This window comes from Chelonus insularis, unplaced genomic scaffold (genome assembly GCF_013357705.1).
Source record: "Chelonus insularis isolate UGA/USDA-ARS -01 unplaced genomic scaffold, ASM1335770v1 contig_50_pilon, whole genome shotgun sequence".
Lineage (NCBI taxonomy): Eukaryota > Metazoa > Arthropoda > Insecta > Hymenoptera > Braconidae > Chelonus > Chelonus insularis.
In genome coordinates, this window is record NW_023276619.1 from 606376 (window position 1) to 632367 (window position 25992).

General features: G+C 36.5%; 1 protein-coding gene across 1 annotated transcript; it reads left to right on the forward strand.

Moving 5' to 3' along the window:
• Positions 1 to 24483: 24483 nt before the first annotated feature.
• Positions 24484 to 25947, forward strand: LOC118070076 (uncharacterized). The gene has a single exon (XM_035088496.1). It carries the CDS (start codon positions 24484 to 24486, stop codon positions 25945 to 25947), a length of 1464 nt encoding a protein of 487 aa, XP_034944387.1.
• The last annotated feature ends 45 nt before the right edge of the window (positions 25948 to 25992 follow it).

Consider the following 25992-nt stretch of genomic DNA (forward strand, 5'->3'; position numbering starts at 1 on the left):
TTAAAATAAACATGTATCAAGAAATTGACTATAATATTCCCCAAGGAGGTCAAAATAAATAAGGCAAGGAGACAAAAAAGACTAAGAGGAGAGAAAGATCAAGAAACAAACTTGTAAGAAATCACGATCCGTAGCAGATATATTTTAATCATCATAATGGCTTTTCTTCATGTTTATTCTTGTGAGTATGCAAAAAGAGAACTAGAATTATTTTTTGTTCCACCTACACAAACAACAATTGAGAGTTCTCAATGGGTATTTTATAAACCTATTTCATCATTTGAATTCAAAGATAATTTATCTATTGAATTTGTTGTACAAGGGCAAGGTGATAAATACATTGATCTTCCACATACTATGTTCAATTTAAAAGTCAAAATTACAGCTCGTAAGGCCTTAGAGGGTGATCCAAAAATCAAGTTTTTGTTCAGAATAAGTACACCGTGTAGTTTCATATGTACTCAGTGAGCATTGAAGTAATCTATTGATCAATTGATCTCAGTTTTCGTGGAAGATTATTGTGCTCAGTCATAATTTCAGACATCTCTATTCAGTGTGGCATCGATAAGCCACTCTAGCGCCTCACAAATATATACGAAAATTGAGAAAGTTTATATTCTTGGCGATCAGAAAGCCAACAAAGTATCTGTGTAGCTCTATCTCGAACTGTTTGAGAAATTGGTCATTTGTTGTGACTCATTTTCAGTCAGCTCTCATCAATGTTAAGTGTTGTTATCAACTAAGCGTAGTTGTTGTGTCATACAGACAACTATTCATGCATGAGTGCAATCTAATGCAACATAAGATCTAGCGTTAGAGAGTAGAGACTAGAGACCCGCACCTAATCTCTAGTACCTAACCTCTTAGTACCTAATCTAAAAGTGGATTTCTGAATTAATTATTGATGGTTAGCGGTCAAAGCAAGTCAGTCTACTCTGTGTTGTGTTATCTCTCGTACCTATAATCACGATTTTTGTGAACATTAAATTCACTTTAGACAACTCTAGTGATCTTAGTGATTCAGTGAGTAATTATGATCTTGTTAAATAGTGCTTCAGAATGTCAAATGACAAGAGCATCATTGTACTAGCCAACTCAACGTGTGAGAACATATTCTCACAAGACGACTCACATCAGCAAGACTCAACTATGCTAATAGGTTCGGCAACTCATTCAGCAGACAATTCATTACAGCATTGGTCAAGGTCGCTATTTCCTGAATCACATTTTCGCATAACACAACGCAAATTATCAGCTCAGATGGAACGCTTCTTTCAACTCATCACACTAACAGATGAAGCTCTTACTATTGATAAAACCACGACTTCTACGAGCTTTATTGACAACAAGATTGCTTCCCTTGCCGAATTTTGGAAAACATTTTGTGCAAAGCATGATGCTATTAGAGATTCATGCCATGCCAGTGTATTCGAGCATGAATACATTACTACTTCTCTCTTCGCCATGGCAATGGAGATTCATTGTGCAGCCTTTTCTATTCTTAATGGAATTAAATCACATCTTGAGAACGAAACTCATATGGCAAAATCAGAGGGGTCTTATGGAAAAGAACGACTCATTTTTTCTCATGTCGAACAACTCTTCGGTGCTATGCTTTTGATTTAACACTGGATCGTTCTGTGAATAGCAATACACACTAGAATTTGATCAGACATGGCAGTGTACGCCTAAAAGTACGTTCCGTAGACTCTTGCACCGCTCTTCACACTGTCAATATCGCATCTACCGTTGATCGCCCTTCCATAAATCCATGTTGGTGATCTGAGATGTATCCTTGTTTAAGGACGCTAGTTGAGAGACTAATTTTTATAAGTCCTATATAGTCTATAAGACATATAGGGCGGTATGATTTAGGGTCCGCTACATCTTTGTCGGTACTCTTTAGGAGCATATGAATTGTTCCCTCCTTATAAGCCCGAAGAAAGACGCCTTAGGACAAACATTCGTTGAATAATGTTAGAAATCTTTCTGGGAGCTACGCAATTATACGTTCAACAACCTTCACTTCCAGCAAGTCTAGCCCTGGAGATTTTCTATTCTTAAGCGTTCGGACTACTTGCTTGAGTTCTTCTTTGTTGAATGGTTCTGCATCATCTGTGTTGGTTAGGTTGAGAGCGTTTATTTTTATCCTGCTCTGTTCATCTGTATTCATTTCTAAATGGTCGTCGACCACGTGTACTGCCAGCAATCGCTCGGCTGTTTCCTTAAAGTCGAGGGTTTCACCACCCTCTGTGCAACAGTTGAGATAGAATGAGATACGATTCGCCGGGATTTGCTCTCGCGTCATCTCTCTCATTCTCTGATTGGCTTATTTTGTCCTCACTACCGGAAAGGTACGTAGCAAGTTCACTTGCACTTATTTGTTTACGATAGGCAAAGCAAAAAAAAAATTATTTACTTAAACTAGATCTCGTTCACGTTAACAAACAAAGAATGTTTCGAACTTTCTTTGTTAACTCAATTTTACAAGATCATCGATAACACGTAAAGAAAAATCTAGAATATTATTAGAGCTAATACTAATACAACAAAAAAAAATTGTTTATAGCAAAGGATTTGCGTAGTTTTTCTTAACTGGATTAGGATTAATCTCTAACTAGCATTCTATATCCAAGAAATCTGTGAATTGAAACGATAAAATTTTTGAATTTCTTAATCTTTCGACGTTTTTTTTTATTTACTACCGAAATTAATCTCTTGGAGAATGTTCCAGAAGTCGTCAAAGAAGGCACTCTAAATTAAGAAATGTATGTTGAAATGAGCTCCTGGCGAAGAGGTTTATTTCCGCGCCAGGAGAAAGAGATTGTGGATGGTGGAGGTTCGGGGGAGAATATCGTTGGAATACTCATACAGTGAATAAGGAGATTCCCGGATATTGTAGAGATTGGGAAGGATCTCTAGGGAAAAGGGATAGTTAATTTAAGGAATGGGGGATGCACTAGGAAGCGCGGGCAAGGTCGTATGAGGTCTCTCTCTATCTGTATCTGTCCCGTTCCATCTATCTCATTCACTTCGAAGAAGTCCTCGCCAGGTTCGAGAGCTTATGAATTTTAATGAGGAATAGCTTGGGTATTCCAGGGTCTTGGCGGACAAGGAAGTCAATTAGATTTTTGATAGATATTTCCTGCGTATAATGTGTGTATAGTCATGCGTGTTCTCACCTACCTTTATCTTCCTCGGTGGTAGAGCTAGTGTGATTGAGGAGAGACAACGATGAGCGAGAAGAAAGGAAGTGACGATTGTAATTGAATTAATTATTAATTGATATTAATCGAATTGAATAAATTTAATGATCGAGAAAATAAAAATGCAAAGCGACGAAGAGACCCACGCAGCGTTGGCGTGTAACACCGATCCGTCGGCACGCGGTGTTAATGCAATTGATGGACGTTGTTTCCAGTATTCCTTAGCCGTCAGTTAAAACCTGCAAATACACATGCTAAAGGGGCAGGAGAATGTTATCCCTTGGGAATTATCTCCCACGTTAGGCAACATGAACAATCTGTTTATTTATTGCTTAATACACCTGTACGCAGGATTCTACCAATCCGCGACCTGAAGCGGACCTGCTTTTCGCATGAATTACAGAATTTATAACTTAACAGTCTAATTGAGATTATAATAATGAATATGAACAATTCAAATAGATTATAATAAATGTACAATCTCCGTAATACTAGACGGGCACGAGAGGAACAAGAAAATAACAGTTGCCAGAAGGGCCAAATGATATCGATAATAATTATAATCGTATATTACAATTGATTATGGCGCAGCTCGCCCTATGCCCTTACAGAAGGTACAAAAATTATGTACGAGCTCACCGTGATGATATGGAACGAGGAAATCCTGGGATACCGCAGTGATTCCTGCCGTCGGCTGATGTTGTCCTTGGATGATTTTCGACTGCTTCTTTCCAGTTCTCTACGACTGCAACGTGTACTGCGACTCTCTCGGTGAAGGAAGTTGTGCGGGAGACTGCCCTGGCATCTTGACCTGAATTTGTCCGTCCACCTGGATTCAGCTGCGATGCTTTCGGCGATCGAAACTGTGCGCGAGACACGATTCACCGTTCTCGGGAACAATGTACTTATTCTACCGGAATTATAGCGTGATTACACGACTGACTGCGTGTGCGACTAACTGCTAACCGCTAGCTAGTAACTGATCTGCTGGCTGGCTCGCCGCTAACTAAACTGAACTGATTGCTTCCGCGTCGTGCGTCGAGGTAATAGTCTCGTTTTGGCAGGACCCCCACCATGCGTTGACTCCGCCCTCTTTGCTTGACCGAAGCGCTGCTCTGCTGGATGTTGTTGGAAGCTGACCGTCAATCGACCTTGGCTGGTGAAACAGGTCCCTGGAATGTCGGTCATAGGTGTCGTGTCTGTTGGCGATAGATGTCGTGGTCACCGCGCCGGGTAGATGGCGTAGTTGCTGGAACAGTGAATGTTCTCCCCGAGAGGGCGACATAAGTTTTCTGTCTTGTGACTTTGCCCTGTCCGGCATGGATGGCGCCACTTGTCCGAAATGGACAATGATTCCACTCGTCTTGTAACAATGTTTTTTTTCAGCTTGAACCTTCAACACCAAGACAAAGGAAATCAACTAATAATTCTGAATGACTAATACTCTGATACATTATTTCTAAATTCTACAAATATCCAAACATAAATCAAAACCCATAAACTACAATTTCTACCTATTCTAATACACCAAATCAATTATTTCTTAAACAAATTCTCAAATAAAATGAAATCAACCACTCTACTCAAAAACTACGACAATCAAAAATTATTCGCCCAGCCCCACGTCGGGCACCATTTGTGACGATATTTTTCCACTGAGGTAGGTGTACTAAATATTCACCTCCTTCCAGGACCCTATTTTACCAACTAACATCCCTGGTTCGCTTATCAACTTAAGACTTATTTTTTGCATAAAATCTCTAAAATGCCTATTCTACACTTCCATCTATTCCATTAGAGTGCCATGTTACTGGACCTGATCAGGTGAAAATCACTCATAGGGCTAGAACGTCTTCTAGCATGAACTATCCAACGGGTGGCCCATTACATTTTGCCTCCTACTCCACGTTATCGATCTACTTCTCCTCACAATAGTTTACAACTCCCCAACTGTTTGTCACTTCTCCTCTATCAACCCCTCCTCATCCTATTGAGTCCTTTTCAACTACCAAAGTTAAATAGATAAAACAAGTACTTACAACAATAACTATAATTACTTCTACTAAAATAATTAATAAACAAATCGTGAACCATTACTCTAGCCATCAGTTAAGTAGCCCTTGAAAGCTCAAAATAGTAGAATATTACATGAACAATAGCTAGAGCAAACTAAGTGGGCTATGATTAGCCTTTAATATTTATTAAAACGTCAATAGGACGTTACCCGAAAAATAACGTCATAATATACATATATATATATATATATATATATATATTGTAAAATATATGTGTGTCCATCTATAGATAGATTGACTAACGACAATTTGTTAGTTAACAACGATTGCTTTACGACAAGATTATTTTTAGCAACGAGGGGAGAGTTTGTTTATTTCCAGTTTTCGACTGAGACTTGAGTCGACCGCACGTATTTTTTCGTTTTAATTAATTGCGGTTCATCTTAAATAAACATTTTTCTTTATCAATTTATTTTTCGAAGTTGTTATTTGGTCTTATTTTACAATATATATGTACATATATATATAACTGTCACATTAATTTTCTGCCCCCTAAAGGGTATACTCCATAACGCACCTTCCTTCAGGTGAAAATCTTGATTCGAACCATCCCTGGGAGACTAATACTACTTTACCTAGGGCGCCATGTTATTTTTACTCACCAGAATAACTACACTGGTATAACTCACAACTAATTCAAACTTAAATCTAAACTCAATATTTCAAAATTTACTAACTAACTCAAAATCCACACAATATCTCAAAATCTCAATACTTCGTAGATTTTTAAGCACGCTTCCAGAGCACTGTACTTCTCCACTTCTTTCAGATAAACAGGTACTCTTGCATTTTAACTTCCCAGTAGGAAGTTATAGTAATGGGTCCGATTTTGCAAATCCCGAATTTTGACATATCTCCACGTTTTAAGGTCCCCAGAGTCGAATACGATTGTTTTCCAGTGGACGTCTGTGTGTGTGTATGTACGTATGTGCGTTCGGAATTGTTTTTCGCCTCGATTATCTCGAGAACAAAAAATGATACCGACGTGAACTTAACTGCATTCGACACGTAATTAAGCAACTTAGAACTGATAAAGTTTTCAACAAAATCGGTCCAGTAGTTTTTTATGCAGAATCAAAAAACTGGCAAAAATGAAAAATGGAGTCCACCTATTATCATCCTCATCAAAAACATCCCGAAAAAAAAATTCCGGCAAAAAGATTCCCAAAATTAATAGTCTTAAAAAAAAAATCCTAGTAAAAATATCCCGAAAATTAATATTTCTAAAATATAAATTAACATAAAAGACAGTACTTCTACTTGCATTTTTCATCATTTTATTTTTTTCTTCACCAACACAAAAAAAAATATTTTTTTTCTATGATATTACACATGAACATTTGGTCAGTCACATTATTTTAACAAAATATAAATCTTTGTTTTAACATAAAATGATACATAAATCTTTGTTTTTCTTGTTACTAGTTATTAACGTCATCAAAGTAAAAATTTACTGCCAATTATTTCGATTTTTTATAAAAAAAAACTTTAATATTAATATCTCCATGAAATTGTACTCCTTTTAGAAGAGACAAAACATCATTTAAGTCATAATTTTAAACTATTTTTTTGATTTTTGATTTTTTATCACAATACTTCTCGAGCTGAAAACCAGTCCAGACTGGAAAAAAAAATAAATACAATTCTTCAGCTTTCTCAACAGCCGCGAGCCTTCAACATATAATATTTTTTTCTTGTTCTATTCATTTGTACATTAGTATATTAGCACAAAAAAATTCAATATGAATTTTTTAATATAAATTATGTGCAATTCCTCTTAGAAAAGACAAAACATCATTTAAGTCATAACTGTCAACTATTCTTTTGATTTTTGATTCTTTATCACGATACTTTCGTCTTTTTTGTTTACTTTCTGCTCCACTAACAAAACGTTCCAACTTGACATCAGTTAATATTTGCTCATTTCTTAATAAATCAATAAATTTCCAAATATTTAAGTGACATGCTTGTGCACGAGTTTTTAATGCATTGTGCCAAGCTTCAACATTATTATTGGTTCTTCCAATCCCATTGATAGTATTACTATACTGATTCCATAACGACAATGCATATTTTCCACCACCACGACGTTTCCGACGATTCATTTTACCTAACCATGTGTTCTCATAATAACTTAGCAATTCTTCTAATTCACTCTCATGTTTAATATAAAAATCAGTTCATATTAATTCATCATATGCAGCTACAACATCACATTCTGGCACAAACGGTATTGCGAATAACATTTTTAAATTTAATGCATATTCAGAGTCCTTAGCATAATTGTTCTGTAAATGGTAAGCCTGTATTTTTCGCCAGATAGCTTGAGTATAATGGAAAAAGCAGCCTTTGACAAGAACATTAGGAAACACTTCTTTGACAGCATGTATAAATGCTATTTCAAAATCTACTATTATTGTCTTTGGATCTAAACGTGGCTCAAGTATTTGTAATTGTTTCAATATTTCAACATAAACAGATTTAAATTTACCAGTAACAAGAACATAAACAAGTGGCACAACTGCATCATTCACATTTGCATGTATAGTATATAATTGATAAAATATTCGCGAAACAGTTTGGAATGTTCCATCTGCATACCACACTTCAGCATTTCTTAGTACTGATAAGTTATTGTCAGTCGTAAATATCAGTAAACGTTCACTACTAGCCACATCTGAGTCCTTAGAATCATATTTTAAAAAATCAATTTTTCGTTCACTATACGATCGATATGACAAGAATACTCATTAGGTTCATTATCAATATCAATCGATATTACAGAAATCTACAACACAGTTATGCAAAACAGTATGATAATGATTTGTTTGATGTTTTCCATACATTTCATAGCGAAAACATTCCCAAAATTAATATTCCTATTCCTAAAAAGAGAAATCCTAGCAAAAATATCCCTTAGATCTGCCCTTAGAGACTTTACACGGTAATGGGTACTACAGAATTTAATTGAGACTAATATTGAATTAAAAATACTTATGCTTCTATTATAGTTTTCCATACATTTCATGGCTCGGGAACATTATTTATACGGGATTTAAGTATAGGGAACATTTTTTTTGAAGATATTTTTGCCAGGATTTTATTTCCAGGATTTTTTTTGGGAATTTTTTTAGGTGATCCCGAAAAATGACCTGAATTTTGCAATTTAGAAATTATACCACTTTTTATACAAAATTTAGAAATCTTAAAAAAAATATGAATATTAAATGATTAGAATACTTGTATGAAAATATGATGACAATATTTCATCGAAAAAAGAAATTTCAAAAAACAAAATCAGCAATGAAAGAATTTTAAACTCGTGTCAGGATTGAGAAAACATCATTAAAGACGCTATAATTGTCAATAATATAGAATTGCGTCTATAACAATTGAACATTGTTACTAATAAGTGATTATTGATGATAGTAATATTTAAATAATAAGTATTAAATTGTTATAAATAATAAAAATAGAGATCCATGCTATATATACATATATATATATATATATATAAGTACTTTTAACGCATAATTTTTTCTTTTACTAAAAAAAAATTACCAATCATAGCAGATGAATGAAAACATATTTTTTTCGTGTATAACAATGAAATTTGTTGTACATAATGAAAAAAAAAGAATCTGTGAAGTATATTCGTATTCTTCTAACGCAAAATTCTTTCTTTTACTGAAATGAAGTAACTAACCACATGAAATGAATAAATACACTCATTTCGTTTATAACAATTCCATTGGTTATAAAGAATGGAAACGGGTTCTATTCGAATTGTTTTTTTATTTTTTCCACTGGGAAGTTGGTCGTGTGGACCTTTCGGGTCGCACCCGGACCACTGCAGAGCACTGATATTCTTTTTTATAGCGAATCTTTTACAAAAAAACTGTTATTATTTCTTCTCCGATCTATCACTGCTTCTGCTACGCCTGCAGGGAAAATAAAAAACACTTATCGTGAATGTTTGACATTGTTTACATAATAGTAATAACTAATTCTGAGTGAAAACTTTCTTCGCAAATGCTTTTCTGAGTGATTTCTACTATAATCTTTCATCCAAAATTTTTTATTTCTATTGAACAATTATTCCTGAGGTATTTTTTTTTGGTACTTGGCCATTGTTATTCAAAAAATCTACTCCTAAACGTGGAACGATGTAACTAAGAAAATAAAAATTTGAATTCAATTGAAATTGGTGAGGAAGTTTATTGTTGCATAACGTTCAAATTTTTAGATCCGTAAGTTCACAGTTTTTAGCGATATAAAGCGATAATATCAGTCATTACGCTAAGAATCGTTTCATTCATTTGCTTCGTCATATAAATCCAAATAACAGATATAAATCGGATACATTGCATAAGCCCTGTTTTCATTCGTTCATGAAAAATTCTAATTTTTATAACTAATTTTCATAGACAAAGAGTAGCCTGTAACATTTCTAATAACTTTTCACCCATTTCTAGATTAGCTCGAGCCGTCAATCAGGACACATAAATCTGAACTTAAACTTATTATTATAATCTATTCCATTGTCACCTTTTCATTTGAATCCTTCCATTATTTCCGGCATTTTGTGTCGATGCTTCAGTGTCACCTTGTGGCAAAATGGAAATGCAAATAGAAACCATTCTCGCAGTTGGTGATTGCTCATTCAAGATTAACAAAAATGTAAATGAGTGTGTCTTTATGAACGGAATCTCTTATGCCGACAATTTCACATCTTCATTTCTCATAATAAACTATACTTAATTCTCATACGACCTGTCTGACATTTAAATCAATCTTGCAGCTTTATCATATGCATTCTATGAAAGAAATTTTTACAAATTAAAACCTATTTCGTCTGCGCCATTATTTATTATTCAATGACTTTTAACAGTTGTATAAATATTAAGGCTGGGCTGTACCAAAGAAAAATTCCAAAGTCGACTTGTCTCCCTCCCTTTGTGCGGTGGAGGGCGAAACCTCGACGTCAACTATAATTGAGGAGTGCCCTAAGGTTATGTGAAAGAATAAAAAGCCTGTCAGCCTAGAGCGATCAAAATCTGAATTCGCTAGAGAATATTGTAAATATTATAAAAAATTCGATATTACTATCTTGACATTTAGACCAAATAAATAAAAACCGATAAAAAAACAATTCAATACGATAACAATATACAACCAAAAACCTCATTTAACAATAGAATCGTCTCCTCACAAACAGTTAAACTATTATGAAATATCACTTTTAGACAATATGATGAAAAAGTAATTTCTCCTTCCCACATGACGCCCAATGCCATAATAAAAAGTTAAGTGGATAAGTTACTAGTAGTGAATATATAAAATAATCTATCGATAATATAGAATTTTTTAAATAACAAAATAATAAGAAACAAAGAGAAACTCAATATAATTTTAAAGAGATTTTATTTTCGTACTCCTAACTCACGCTAGATGGCACTGCTCTATTGATTTTTAAAAATTATCATCAAATTTTGTATCAACTCATTCAGAAATAAATCCAGGCTCATAACGTGGATTCGAACAAGTACTAATACTAATTTTAGTTAATACAAAAAAATTTGACTACTAAAGTTCCTGTCGCCATTCTTTTCCTGTTCTCATTCACGTGTACACGGTTTTTAATTTTTTTCTATTCATACTTTATTTTCTGAGTCAATCATTAGTACTAGTGCTATTGTGAATCATCAGAAATATTCAAGTTTGTCTGAATTCGAGTCGACCGGACGAAAAAACTAAACTTAATGGACTGTAATGATAAAAACAAAGCACAAAAAACAGGTTGGATGCTAGAAGGTTCCTGAAAATAGTTTTCAAACACCAAATTGTATGGTTTTTATAGCTTTTATTAACGAATAACACTTAAAGTAGAACAATAGAAAACACTAATCACTAAGGTTCAGTGAGTTGACTGTACATTAAGTGTTCATACACTTATGAATCGTCTGATGGTTGTCTTTTCACCAAAAAAATCTCAAACAGTGAATAGCAACAGGCACACTATACACCTGAGTTGTTCGAGTGTGTGATGTATGTGTGACTGTCCGTGAGTCACTATGGCGTCGACGCCAGTTCAGCTTCGCGCCCAAAGACACTACAACTGACTTTACTGGACCACTGGCACTGATGAGATTAATTATGATGGTTCAATGATGTTCACGAGAGTTGTCTGGAGATAACTGACCGTATTGTTTACTACAAAGGGTGAGCTGACTGCAAAAAACTGCGAATTGACTGCGAAAGGTTGTACAGAGATGACCGCGTGATTTGCCTGGAGCTAACTGACGCCACAAGTGCTCGACCGCGTGCTTGTTGGCGTCACTAGGGCCGTAGAGTTGCCTTCTGGGCCATGAGGGACATACTTCCCGATGATTGGTCCAGTGAGTTGACTGACGCGCCAATTTTCAAATATTCTGAGACTTGCTGACTTGGGGCCCTCCAAGTCAGAACATTGTCCCACCATCAGCAACGCCTTTGCTGATCTTCTGCACGTGAACAAGCAGTGTGAAAAGCTCTTTATATGTAAAGAATGAGTCGCCTATGGTTCTGTTAAGATCAAACTTTACAGATTTGACTGCAGCTTCCCATTTTCCTCCTATATGTGGAGCAGCTGGTGGATTAAACCTCCACTCAGTTCCATCCTTTGTAAATACAGCTGCGTGTTGACTGGCCTGTTGAGTCCTCTGCTTGAAGAGTTGTCTGATGAGCGTGTCTGCGCCTCGGAATGCGGTGCCACAATCACTGTGGAGAGTTCTGCAGTCACCTCGACGTCCAGTGAACCGTCTGAACGCTGCAATGAATGAGTCTGCTGAATAATCTGTTACAATCTCTAAATGCAGTGCAGATGTAACGAAGCACACAAAAATGCACATCCAACCCTTCGATGTTTTGGTGCCTCTGCCTATCCAAGTCTTTAGCGTGATGGGACCAGCGTAATCCACACCACAGACGGCAAATGGTCGGGCTGGAGTGATTCTTGATAACGGCAATTGACCCATTAACTGCTTCGCTCGTTCGCCACGTAAACGAGCACATTTCATACAATGATAAATATAGGATCGTACTGGGAGTCGTCCGCCAATGATCCAGTACGATGATCGTATGAGGTTCAGAGTTGCCTGCGTCCCACCGTCCCAATGTTCTTTTATGAGCATCTGCAATGATTAGTCTGGAAAGATGAGTTTTCTGTGGTAGGATTGCAGGATGCTTTGCTTCTTGGTCCAAGCTAGCATTTGCTAACCTCCTTCCAACACGTATGACTCCTTGAGTGTCAATAAATGCTGTCAATCGTGCTAGGGGGTGTGAGACGGGCAGTGAATTTGAGTTGATTTGCTTGATTTCCTGTGAGAAGTACGATTCTTGAGTTGCCTTCATCCAAAAAATCTTTGCTCTCTCTAAATCTCATGGCGTGAGAGGAAAGGTAAGAGATGACTGAGGTACTCGTCTAAGGAGTTGGCTGAACCTGAAGCAAATTGCAGTCACTCTGAGCAATTTGATTAGACGAGAATGTCTGTACATCATATCCGAATGATAATCATGGTGAATTATCTGAGTATTTAACGTGATCACTGGTCGCTCTTCTTGCTGAGCTTTTGAATCGTACACTGATGATTGAGTTGGCTATGATGATTCGTCTACTGTTAACCACTGTGGACCTGTCCACCACAGGGGGTGCTTCCGAAGCTGGGATATGCTGATACCTCGAGAAGCACAATCCGCTGGATTTCGTTTGCCAGGCACAAACCTCCAAACGCTGATTGGAGTGAGATCTTGAATTGCTGACACTCTATTTCTTACAAACTCCTTCCAACGGGATGAGTGAGACTGAATCAAGGTCAATGTTACTGAGGAGTCTGTCCAACATACCGTTTGAGTTGGCTGAATGTCTAATTTGTTTCTTACATAAGTGATTAGTCTGGCAAGCAGCAATGCTGCGGTGAGTTCTAGTCTCTTTAGAGTTGTGCATATGAGTCATTTTTTGTGAGTCGTCTGATCATGTGTCGTAAACACTGATGAGCTCTCGCTGATGAGTTGCCTAGAAGAGATGGTGATGCTTTTAGTGGTATTCTCACAATGTATCTCCCATCTTGATCTCTTGAATGAGTCGTAACATAATGATCTTCACACGATTGATCATCTGGGCTGAGTTGGCTGGCTAAAGTATCTGAAACTTCTTCTTGAACCCAGAATTTTATCAAGAGATCAGATACTTGCTGGTATGAGCTGACCCTTGCTGCGTGATGAGTTCTCGTAGTTGAGCATCTTGTCTGTTGTGGCATTCCAATGAGCATCCATCCAAAGATTGAATCTTGGGCTATTAGAGATGACTAAGGAAATTGTTTGATGCCCGCCTTCACAATCAGACCATAACAATCTGCTCCTATTAAGATATCGTTGGGTCTTGGAGTTGAGTAGTCTGGATCAGCAAGTTGAAGAGAGTTGAGAGCTGACCAGTTGATTTCCTTGAGTTATCTGGTTGGTAAAGTACCAGTGACACATTTGAGGATATGAGCATTAATTGTAACTTGCTCCTGTGTGTGAGTTGATCCAAGTGTCACTGTTGTCACTCCTCTAGTTTGTACAGCTGGTTCGTTACTGATGCCCCGCACTGATATTACTGATGGACGACGTTGGAGATGACAAGTCTTTACCACACTTGATGAGATGAACGTAAGCTCAGACCCTGAGTCTATTAGGAGTCTTACTGGAAGCTGAGAGTAATACTGCAGTGGCTGTGGCGAGTAAGACTGCTGAGCTGTCTAATTGATCTGAAGACTCATTAATACATGTCTCTTCTGCTGCTCTAAGTGCTGAAGAGAATCGTCCATGAATCTCTGAGTTGTCTGTCTTGTTCTTGGTGATTGTTGAATCATGTGAGTCGTCTGAGAGTTGACTAGTGTAAGTTTGACTAGTTTCTTCAGCTGTAGGAGATCGAACGAGACCTTCTGACTCTTCTTCCAGGACCCTCAACCCTCCTGAGGCCGAAACCTCATGTGCTAAGTTCATCCCTTCCGTCGAGTCATCAGAGAAGCGTTCTTTACTCCTGTTAGCGCATATAGATTGACATGATTTATCACCATTGATTGTTGAGTTGTCTGCATGTTGAGTGATCACACCACCACTTGAAGAGTTGACTGAAGCATAATCAGAGTTAAATACAGAGAGTTGACTGTGATGATGAGTTACCTGGTGAGAAGTCAGTTCAGATGAATGAGTGTGATCTGGGGTCGGCTGTGGAAATGGCACGTCATCACCACACTGCTGGGAGGCTGATGGCTGTTGGCTGCTGTGAGTAGGCTGCGGTTCTTGGCCTGGTCCATACCCTCTTTTTCTCAAGGACTCTGTCCTGGGCGTATGAATCATTGAGTGGTGCTATCAATTGCACGTACTGCACCTCTTCTCTGACTGACACACCTGCATGGAGTGGTGGCCGAAGCAGCTGAAGCACAGCCGTGCTGCGAGGACCAGCTTGTATCGGTCGTGTTGCGAGAGTCCTGCGAATGATTTGCAGTCAACCAAATAGTGATCCAAGCTGCTGCATTGATCACACGGGTAATCTGCTTGTCGTTTTTGAGCCCCATGCCTGGAGGCTCGAGTCGTCTGCGATTAAGTTGTCTGCTGGCGTGTGGACTGTTGTCGTGATCTGGACTTTCTGGTGATCACTGGAGTAGGCCACCGTTTTGCTTGACGGGCTGCGTCCTGCGCTGACTCCATCGCACGTGCGATGAACGAGAGTAGACGGTCCAGAGTCGTCGGTGAGTGAGACCTACTTCGCTCGAGTTCCCATGACTCACGTAGCGGCTGCTCAAGTTTACTGGCCACCAGGTATACCAAGAAGTAGTTTGCTGAGTCGACTGGGACATTGAGTACCTTCAAGGCATCTAAGTTTTGGCGTACCACGCCTACCAGGTTATCGAGTTGTTCAGCTGACTTTGATGATGGTGTAGTTACACTGAACAAATCTTTGATGTGAGTGAAGATGAGTTGCTCTGGGTCATCATACCTGGCCTTGAGTTGATTTCACGCTGGTTCGTATCTATCGTCGTTCATCACTGCATGACGAATCAATTGGAGTGGGGGACCTGATACATTGGCCTTAAGGTAATATAGTTTGGCCACTGGTCTGAGATCTTCCCAGTCGTGAACGAGGGATACTAGAGTTGTCTAAGTCTGGTTGATCGTATTTTTTCTCGACGAAAGGTGAGCTGACTGCCAAAATCTGCGATTTGACTGCGAAAGGTTGTACAGAGTTGACCGCGTGATTTGGCTGGAGCTAACTGACGCCATAAGTGCTCGACCGCGTGTTTGTTGGCGACACTAGGGCCGTAGAGTTGCCTTCTGGGCCATAAGGGACATACTTCTCGATGATTGGTCCAGTGAGTTGACTGGCGCGCCGGTGGACAAGTCCGGCATTAACAATTTTCAAATATTCTGAGACTTGCTGACATGGGGCCCTCCAAGTCAGAACAAAGTTTCATTCTACAATAGAAATCAACTAATATTTTGAGACATCTTATAGTAAATTCAAGAAAGTACAATAAATTCATTTTGTATTGCATAGATAGACTAACGCCACGTGCACAATCATATTCTTGATCAACTTGAGGAGCGTGCTGAGCTCGTATGAGAAGTCGATAATACCGAACACAGCAAGTTGAGCATTTTGTTGGACATTCAATTTGAAAATTTAGTAACTTCGAGTGACATTCTGTGAATTTTTAAAGACATTCAATTCTTGTATTCAGACATAAAAAGTCATTTAGTGTATCTTGTGTATTGTTGGTGCCAGAAATAAAGATATTACATTTTTTATAAATCCTGACTTCTGTTTGCTTTGTTCCGGAACAATCATCTCTATCTTTAAACGGTTAGGTTAATTCACAAGTTGAGATTTTCTCAACAGTATTAAAAAAAATCTATCGAAATACAAAGAACAGAATATAATTTTGTATTATCTTTACACTATCACTATTAATTACTAATGGAAACAAATCGAAGTGAAATTAACTTAATATTAATTATAAACTTAATCTTATGTGTGAGAAAAAACATTTTTGTTGAATGTTTATCAAAAACGAACTCAATCTCAATTAAACTGATTAATTATTGGTAATGAAATGAAGAATATTATTCAAAAACTCTCATGTTTTCTGGAATGCTTCTGCACAATGGACATCCAAATGGTTGATTTTTGAATCCTTCAATCTGTTGGGTAGTAGTTAGGCAGTCATTGCATATCACACAGCGTATACATGGTGTGAATGTAATTCCTATTTCGTTAGTGACGTACGCCATATAGATGCCATTATTGAGTACAAAAAATCCCTCTGAAATTCTATTCGTTATTCAATTAATAAAAGAACAAATTTGTAATGTTTTAATGAATATCGATAAATCATATACTACCTTGAAGTAGTCTGGTTCGCCTAGCTAATTGGTCTCTATTAATATTATATATCGTAAAATAAGTCTCAATAAGCAGATAAGCAGGGCCGGTTCTGGATCACTCTGCAATACCGGCCAAGTCAAAAAAGTGGGTTCTGATCCGCACTAATTACCGACCGCAATAACTTTGACGATAAGTTACCGACCGCGGTAATTAATGATAATACCGATTCTTCAATGATAATACCGATTTTTTACCAACCGCGATTAAAATTTCACTATCAGCAAAAATAACTGATTTATTTTCAAAGTTTTGTCAATGTATTGATATTCTCTCAAAATTTGCGCTACTGACTATCAGATTTTTTCTGAAAATTAACGAATGAAAACAGTAATCTTTTTCATGTACACAATTTATTTATAGCAAAAATAAATTTGATTAATACATGAATAATATAATCATAATTATATGATATGTATATTTTTTACAATATTTTATGTTAGTTTTCTCATTTGCGCACTTAAAGGTTTATACTCTATTATTCGATCATGTAAAATCAAACAATAGGCTGATGTGTTAGCAGGAAAAGCTTTTGATGATTCCAATTCCAGTCGAACATCAACCTGATTTTAAGGATTCATTCTGTTTAGAACAATCAATTACAACGAGTGGTGCTATATCTATGAATTTTTTTTTCGTGAGCAGAGGTTCTGCTTCTTTATCATAATATGATGTTTGGAAATCTCTATACATATCATATAATAAGGCAAATTGATTGTGACTCATGTCAAGATTCATGTTGCCATATGGATAGCATTGTGAATTGAGGAAAAGTTTTACATCCCTTAAATCACAATGATCGAAATGACTTGCATCTTTTGTAGCATCATTTTTGCGTGCAGTTTGAAATCCTAATATAACATAGCGTAGATTCTCCAGTAAAGTTGATGTTTTTACGAACCATACATGTTTGGTTGTGTTCGGCAGCATTGGATATTCATATAATTACTATGATATGAAACTCACCGAAATCGGTGGGTCTTTTATAACGTAACTTAACAATTCTTCTCTTTTTATGTCTGCAACAGTGACATAAGGAATTTTCCATTCAATCTTTATATGCGTGATCGTTTCTTCAGGTTCCGCTGCAGCTTGTACAATTGCATTAAAATCGGTATTTGAACGAGTAAGTATTAATTCATGCTTGGCATTGAGAATTATGCGATGATAATCTTCAGCAAATCCCAATAGCATCTGTCACGGTATCGAAACATCAAAGTATCCATTATCATTAAATAATCTTTCATTACCAGTCATCTAACCTGCATTATCTGAATAATTTTTTTGACCTGGATGAAGAGATAGATATCCCTTCATGAGACTTGTAAAACCAACATTTTTATTTCGATCAATCTCAACACTATTCAATTCATATCGTATTTCTTCAAGTAAATAGCATACGGCCATATTAACAAATCTTGAAGTTGCTGTTACTGCATTTCCGTTAGATTTTGTAAATTTTCCCGTAATATGAAGGGAACTTTTGCTTGGCAACAGACATAAATCTTGATGTTGAACTAAGATATGTATCTCATCATTATTATCATATGTTGTAGATGCATATGGTTGATGAGCATGCACCTCAATGTGTGCAATAGACTCATTAAATATGACACCTTTGCTTATTGCTAATTTTTCTTCTTCCATGGTCAAAGACATGCAGGACAACACACTTTCACTTTAATTTTGTTGCACTTTTGCGTATTTTTAGTCCCAGACTCTGTAGGAATAATCGATTTCGATAAGTTAATCGTTTGAATTTTCTTCGATGACTGATGGGATTCAGGCATGATATGTTAGTTTTATAGCTTCCCCCTACTATTGGTTTATAAACAATCCCCATTACGTGACTGATTTCAAATGTAAACGTATTGTTACAGTTTCACGACGTGAATTAACCAATTGACCGTCTTGATCAACAATGCGCAGTTGTCAATTATGTATTGTCTGTACGGTGATTGGAAGATAAATGACGTTTGATGGAACTTCAATGATCTTATATCCTGGTGGAACTGATGGGAAAAATTCATCAATCGTATGTACCAACTGATGATTCATGTATGCTCCTGTAGTAATATTACATTCAATCCTTAATGCATTAATTTTCAAAATAGATACTGGTAAATCTGATGTGTGAGTCAATTTTGGAAAAATAACTCGTGGACTAAAGCCCAACAAACTACCAATAGAATCATGCGGTTTGAAATTTATTGTTGCATTTTCACTGTAAACTTCACTGTGTAGTTCATTATTATTGGGCTTAATAGGAATTGATAATTGAGTATCAGCTTTCTTCAAATAATTTTCAATGTCTTCAATTTCATAGCTTCCTGTGGGTATTTTAATACTTTTATTTTCACCATTGAGTGTATAATAAAATTTATTATTGCCGTTATCAATATTTGGAATGGAATTGAAGGTTAACAATTCTACAAGTCCTAGGGTATATTTTTTAGACGATGATAATTCAATTGGCGGAAAATAAAACGCTTCTAGAATGGACGTTTGTCCAGACAATGTTAACGTGAGTGAATCATCCATGACTAATGCTTATTGGAAAGTGCATATTACTTTTATTCTTTTCTACGTAAAAATTTTGAACACAAGTGTCCGCAATTATCTGCACTGTAATCTTGATGTTTTTCATGATTGTACAGTATTTTATCCATATTAAGATATTTCATAAGCTCATGTGGTGGCTGCAAATTGCCAAAACTGTCATAATATATAACTTTATTACCACGTTTTTTATATGCCACCCAATGAGCTCCAGGTCCAGTTTTATCATCGAGATTAATAATTGCTGATTCATTTTTCCACGGTGAAGATTTTGGAAGATCATTTCGCATAAAAACACCACGAAAAAAGGGCATTTTCATGATTTTTGCATATTTTTGAAATGCAATATCAGTCAGTGCACGATGGGGTAAGTTTAAAAGTTTTTTTTTTTACCGGTTTCAAATACAATCCTAATCCTCTCGTGTGCGGTTTTAGACGTGAACCTTTACCGAAAGCTATTGCTTCCATTTTCTCGTTATGTCGTATAGCTTCTTTTAGTTGACGTTTGGCGTCTCTAGCATCATTAATTGCTTTTACAATGCCAGCAGCGCCCCCTGCTACAGCACCAACTGCACTTAAACCTGCAAATAGAGGTATAGGAAGTAAAATACCTCTCACTTTTCGTTCAGCAATATCTGCGTCTCTCGCAAAAACACGTTTTATAGATTTTTCAGCAAGTATTCTATCAGCTGCGTTTCTAGCTTCAATGTTATCTCGATTTTGCGAATATGCAATATCGTGTTCTTTACAAGCAGCGTCTAATGGATTGATTCCTGGATCTCCACGTGCTCATCTCTCCTTCAATTTAGTTCCTGGACCACAATAATGATATCATGGTATATGAAGTTCAAATGGCAATTTGTTTATAAGTGTGTTAACAATACCAGCACCTCGTTTTTTGATACGTCTTTGCACTATCATTGTTCAAGAACGACTAACTCGACACCTATAAAAGATGTAAATTTATAGCTAGAATGTCATTCTACATCAAGATGAAGTTCAATCAACAAGACATTAAGTTGCCTGTAATGAACTTTGACCTATCACGAGACACAAATATCAAACGTCACGGACAACTTTTACCAAATAGTGTCCGTGGTGTTATTTGTGGTCCATCAAATTGTGGAAAGACAAATACTCTTTTAGCACTTATTGTACATCCAAATGGCCTACGATTTGAAAATATCTATTTGTATTCAAAATCATTTAACCAACCTAAATATTAGTTAAAAAAAAAAAATAATTGAACCAATTGAAGTTATTTAATTCTATGCTTTTAATGAGCATGAGGAAGTGGTAAAACCGGATAAAGCAAAACCGAACTTAATTATGATTTTCGATGATGTAGCATGCAAAAAACAAGATAATATGTAAATCTATTTTTGTATGGGACGACATAGAGATATTGACTGCTTCTATCTTTGTCAAACTTATGCACGAATTCCTAAACATTTGGTGCGTGACAATACAAACTTTCTTGTACTTTTCAGGCAAGATGACATGAATCTAAAACACATTTACGATGATCATGTAAATACTGACATGACTTATTCTCATTTTCGAGATATATGTTCAATGTGCTGGAATAATGATAAATATGGCTTCTTGGTAATTGATGAAGACAGTGATCTTAATAATGGGCGATATAGAAGAGGATTTGATTGCTTCATTAGTATAAATTCACCGTGAATACATTAAACTGTACATTATTTGTGATTGTCAAAGTGTCAACATGAAAACTACGAAGCTGCAACAAGAAAGAAAATATTGCATCAAATAGCGAAAGTTAGTGATGGAATACGCCAAAAGCATAAGTTGATTAAACTTGGAAGAGATATGACTCAACGATCCATGAGTGAAATATTTAAACCTATGGTGACTCCTCTTAAACAATTAGCTGATAAAACACTTATTAAAGAGGAACCTCATGAAATAAAAATAAAAAAAGAAGAAATTAAAGAAGAAGTTGGAAGCAAACAAGAAAGCCTTACACCTGATTATGAAATAACTGATGATGATTCTTATACAACAGCAAAAATTACCCATCAAAGTACTCCTATTAAAGACATACCTGTAGTAAGGTATTTGAAGATGTTCGATTCTAAGCTCTTGTCCAAAGAATTAGATACAAAGTATGGCATACGAAAGTTAAAAGGTAATCGACTGATGATGGGTGATTCTGAAGTCAGGTTCGACAATAATTTTATTTATATTGGTGATAAAAAATACAATACTACTTCTGGTCTATTGGAATTATTATTTATGAATTCGCCTGATCAATTAAAAATAACAAAAGAAGATAAAAACACTTATGGCAGAATTATCAGTATGACAAACGCCTATCGAAAGCATTGTCTTCCTGACAGAAGTATCAGAGTAGATAAGAATCTAAGAAAATTCACCGGCATAATCAGTAAATATATACCAAAAAGTGGAGGAAGTTTACCACAATATATCATTAAACATAAACAAAACCATCCTACCGATTATATTTATTGGGATGATCCCAATAAACTTGTAGATCGACTTCGTTTACTCATTGCATCTCAAACTGCTGGAAATTTCAGTCATACTAACGAGATTTTATCAATTTTAAAGGAATTGCGTGAAGCTAAAATCATTTATTAATCTGATGTATTCTACATAGCTACTCATTCTTTGAAGAACTTTTGAAGTGAGAGGTTTAAAAATGAGTGTTGACGTTTTTGGACGACAATTAGCGAAAGATATTGTGAAAAGTGCTGTTCGTGGGCCTCCTGGTGAAGGATTCAAATTAACTGGGGATCAACAGTTTGACATGAATAATAAGAGATTGTGTAATCTCGCTGAACCAGTAGATTTGAATGATGCAACATCATTAGGAGTAATTGAAAAAAAGATGACTATTTTAAAAAAATTTATTGAAATAGAATTACGTCTGTTACGCGAAACTGTAGCAAATTTAAGAAGAATTGTTGAAGAAAATAGAGAAAGAATCAAAATCATTAATGTTCAAGTAGAGCAACATATTGAATCATCACAAGAACATCGTAAACGTCTGAAAGAAGAATTGAATGAAACAATTGAACTGCATGAGTCAGATCGATTACGTTTACTGAAAAAAGCAAATCGTAAACAAGCTGAAAGTATTAAACAATTGGAAGAAAATATTCGGAAATATATTGATCAGCAGCATCATCAACAAGGAGAGAAAAATAAAAGTTGAAGAGCTACATAGATCGGTTAGAAGAAATCATTAATGACATGTTCATATACGTGGTCTTGATAAAACTTGGCAAGCTGATCTAGTTGACATGACAGCATATAAATCTTATAATAAAGGTCATCAGTATTTATTGATTGTTATTGAGGTTTTGCCAAATACGCTTGGGCCGTGCCCACAAAATCTAAAAATGGTAATGATATCGCTCATGCAATGAAATCTATTTTATCACAAAAAAGAGTGTCAAAATTTTTGCATGTTGACAGAGGAAAGAAATTCTGCAATAGACATTTTGGAGCACTTATGAAACAATATAATATCAAAATGTATTCCACATTCAGTAATCTTAAGGCATCTATATGTGAACGATTTAATCGCACGTTAAAAAGTCAAATGTGGAAACAATTTACGTTGCGAGGTAATTACCAGTGGACAGACATCTTACCAAAATTGATGACATCATATAACAATAGCAAACATAGAACCATCAAAATAAAGCTGATTGATGTTACTTCAGCCAATGAGAAACAATTACGTCATACTATCTATAATAATAAACTTGAAGTTCAACAAAAAATAAAAAAGACTAAATTCAAGGTTGGGGACAAAGTACGCATAAGTAAATATAAGCATGTCTTTGAGAAGGGATACACCCCTAATTGGACAACTGAAATCTTTAATGTAAGTCAAGTATTGAATACTGATCCAGTAACCTACAAGCTTGTCGACTATCGAGATCAACCGATTGAAGGAGGTTTTTATCAAGAAGAATTGACTAAGGTTCAATACCCTGATATTTATTTGGTAGAAAAAGTTCTAAAAAAACCTGGTAATCAAGCTTTTGTCAAGTGGGTAGGATTCGATAAAACACACAATAGCTGGATTAACATGAAAGATTTATAATGTCTCTAACGGATGAGTTAGAAACAATGACTGCCAAAATGTCTTTAGCTGAAGAGCTAGAAACAATGGCTGACAAAATGTATAGTGATGCTCAAAAATTACCACGTTATACAAAATATAAAGCTGCTAATATGAAATGGATACCTTTAACTCATGGAGAACAACAAAAAATTAATAAGGAAGAAGAAACAATTAAACATCTTCATAAAATTGATAAACGAATGTTAAAAGATTTTAAAAAAAAAATAAGACTGTTGAGAATTAATTAATTCTCAATTTGAATTTGCCAGCTGACAGGAACTTCGGCGGCCATCTTGGGACTGGGTCGATAACCAATCGACCTAATAATCAATAATTCTTTATCTAGTCACTCATTTGACTACTTTTGAGTGTCCCTTTTGACTAATGAAGTTCCTGTCGCCATTCTTTCACTGTTCTCGTTCACGTGTACACGCCATTCTTATTCATTCTTAACAAATCTTATAATTGTGAGTCAATCATCAGTACTAGTGCTATTGTAAATCATCAAAAAATTCAGGCTTTACGCTAAATCTATAATCAAGTAATATTTCACGATAATTCATTGTAAATTCAAGACATTTCATAAAATTCATTTTGCATTGCATTGATAGGCTAACGCCACGTGCACAATCATATTCTTGCTCAACTTGAGAAGCGTGCTGAGCTCGTGTGGGAGGTCAATAATACTGAACACACCAAGTTGAGTATTTTTTAGACATTCAATTCACATTCAGTAATTAAAACTAGACATTCAGTGATTTTGAGCGACATTCAGTCTTCCTAGTGAACAACTCAAGTTCGTCAGTGTATTCAGTGTACCTGTTAGTGCTGAAAATAAAGATATTTTATTTTTGTTATAAAACCCGACTTCCGTTTGCTCTGTTCCGGCACAATCATCCCTATCCTTAAACGGTTAGGTTAATTCACAAGTTGAGATTTTCTCATCATTTAATTTGGTCCTTCGAGCCGGATCAGAGCTCTCGGTTTTGAAGTACAAATTTTTTGGTGCTACCAGTGCACTGCTTCCGGCAATCAAGTGTGTAAGTGCACAAAATGGCCGATCAAGACAGGAAGAGTGAGGACCAAGAGTCCACGACCTTGAAGCCTCAACCAACAATCAGCGTGACTCCTGACGATGGTGTAGAGGAGTTTGGTAGTCCAACTGATCAACTAGAAGAGCCAGATCTCCAGCCACAACGGAGATCGACAACTGAAAGCACAATACAGACAATCACACCATCAAATCCTGGTCTACCGATTCAATTGACCTTCAAGATCAAGTCTCAAATGGCTCGGCTACGCTTAGCCCAATCATTCACTCAGCAAATCAAAGACCAACAACAGACAATCACTAAAGAAGAAAGACTCTCGCTGGAGAAACAACTCACAGCGCTGCACGAGTCATTCAATTCAGAACATCAAGTGCTCGAGGAGGTTTGGCCACCATCTCAATTTCATCATCCGTACATTGTGGATGATGTCTTTGAGACATTCAACAAATCAGTCTCAGACTTCTTCATGATATCTGCTAAGGTAGCTTCCAAGGAACCTCCAGCACAATCAACATCAACCAGTGGTGCATCTGACGTAGCACAAGCATTAGCCCGACTTCCAAAGTTATCAGTACCAAAATTTTATGGAACCAGTGCATCCTGGTTGTCATTCAGAGATCAGTTTGAGTCCATGATAGCCAATCAACCTGGTCTGGATGAGGTAATCAAGTTTAATTATCTCAAATCAGCTCTTTCAGGTCCAGCTCTCTCTCTGGTAGAGAACCTTCCTCACACGAAGGAATCATTCACCAAGGCATGGTCGACACTCAAATCCAGGTACGAGAATCGCAAGAGGCTCATCAATGTTCACCTGGAAAAACTCTTCAGCCAGTTTGCTGAGTCTAAAAGAGCTGCTCTTCATTCAGCCAAGATATCATCTTTACTCACCATCGTAGACAATTCATTGGACTCACTCAAGCTATTGGGACAATCAACTGAGAATTGGGATACAATTCTCATCTTTCACATTCTCAAACATCTTGACCAACACTCTCGTGAGCTCTGGGAAACTCAGGACAATGATCTTGAGCGGATGGCTACGTACTCAGAGTTTCGTGAGTTTCTGCTGGCTCGGATTCGTACCTTGGAGAAACTGGAGCCACGAATCAAATCAGACAATCAACAACGCTCATCGCATTCAACTACCAGTGAGCGTAGATTCATTTGTGACTGCTGCAATGGCGGTCATTTCATCGTAGTCTGCCCAGAATACAGGGCTTTGCCTCTTGAACAGCGATTGAGGACTGTAGACAGTAAAAAACTCTGCAGGAACTGTCTTGGAAGACATAACACACCAGCTTGCACCAACAAGAACAGATGTAAGGAGTGCAACTCTAAACATCATACAATGTTCCATTCACTACTATTCAGACAATCATCAAGCAACAACAATCAAGCGTCTTCCAGGACACAATCATCACAACAATCATCATCAGACACTCAGCCTTCAACTTCACAGCAATGAGGAGGCGAAGCAGTCTTCGAAGAACATTCACACAATTCACAGACA

Coding starts and splice junctions, on each gene's coding strand:
- LOC118070076 (XM_035088496.1), top strand. CDS start 24,484: ATGGCCGATCAAGACAGGAAGAGTGAGGACCAAGAGTCCACGACCTTG.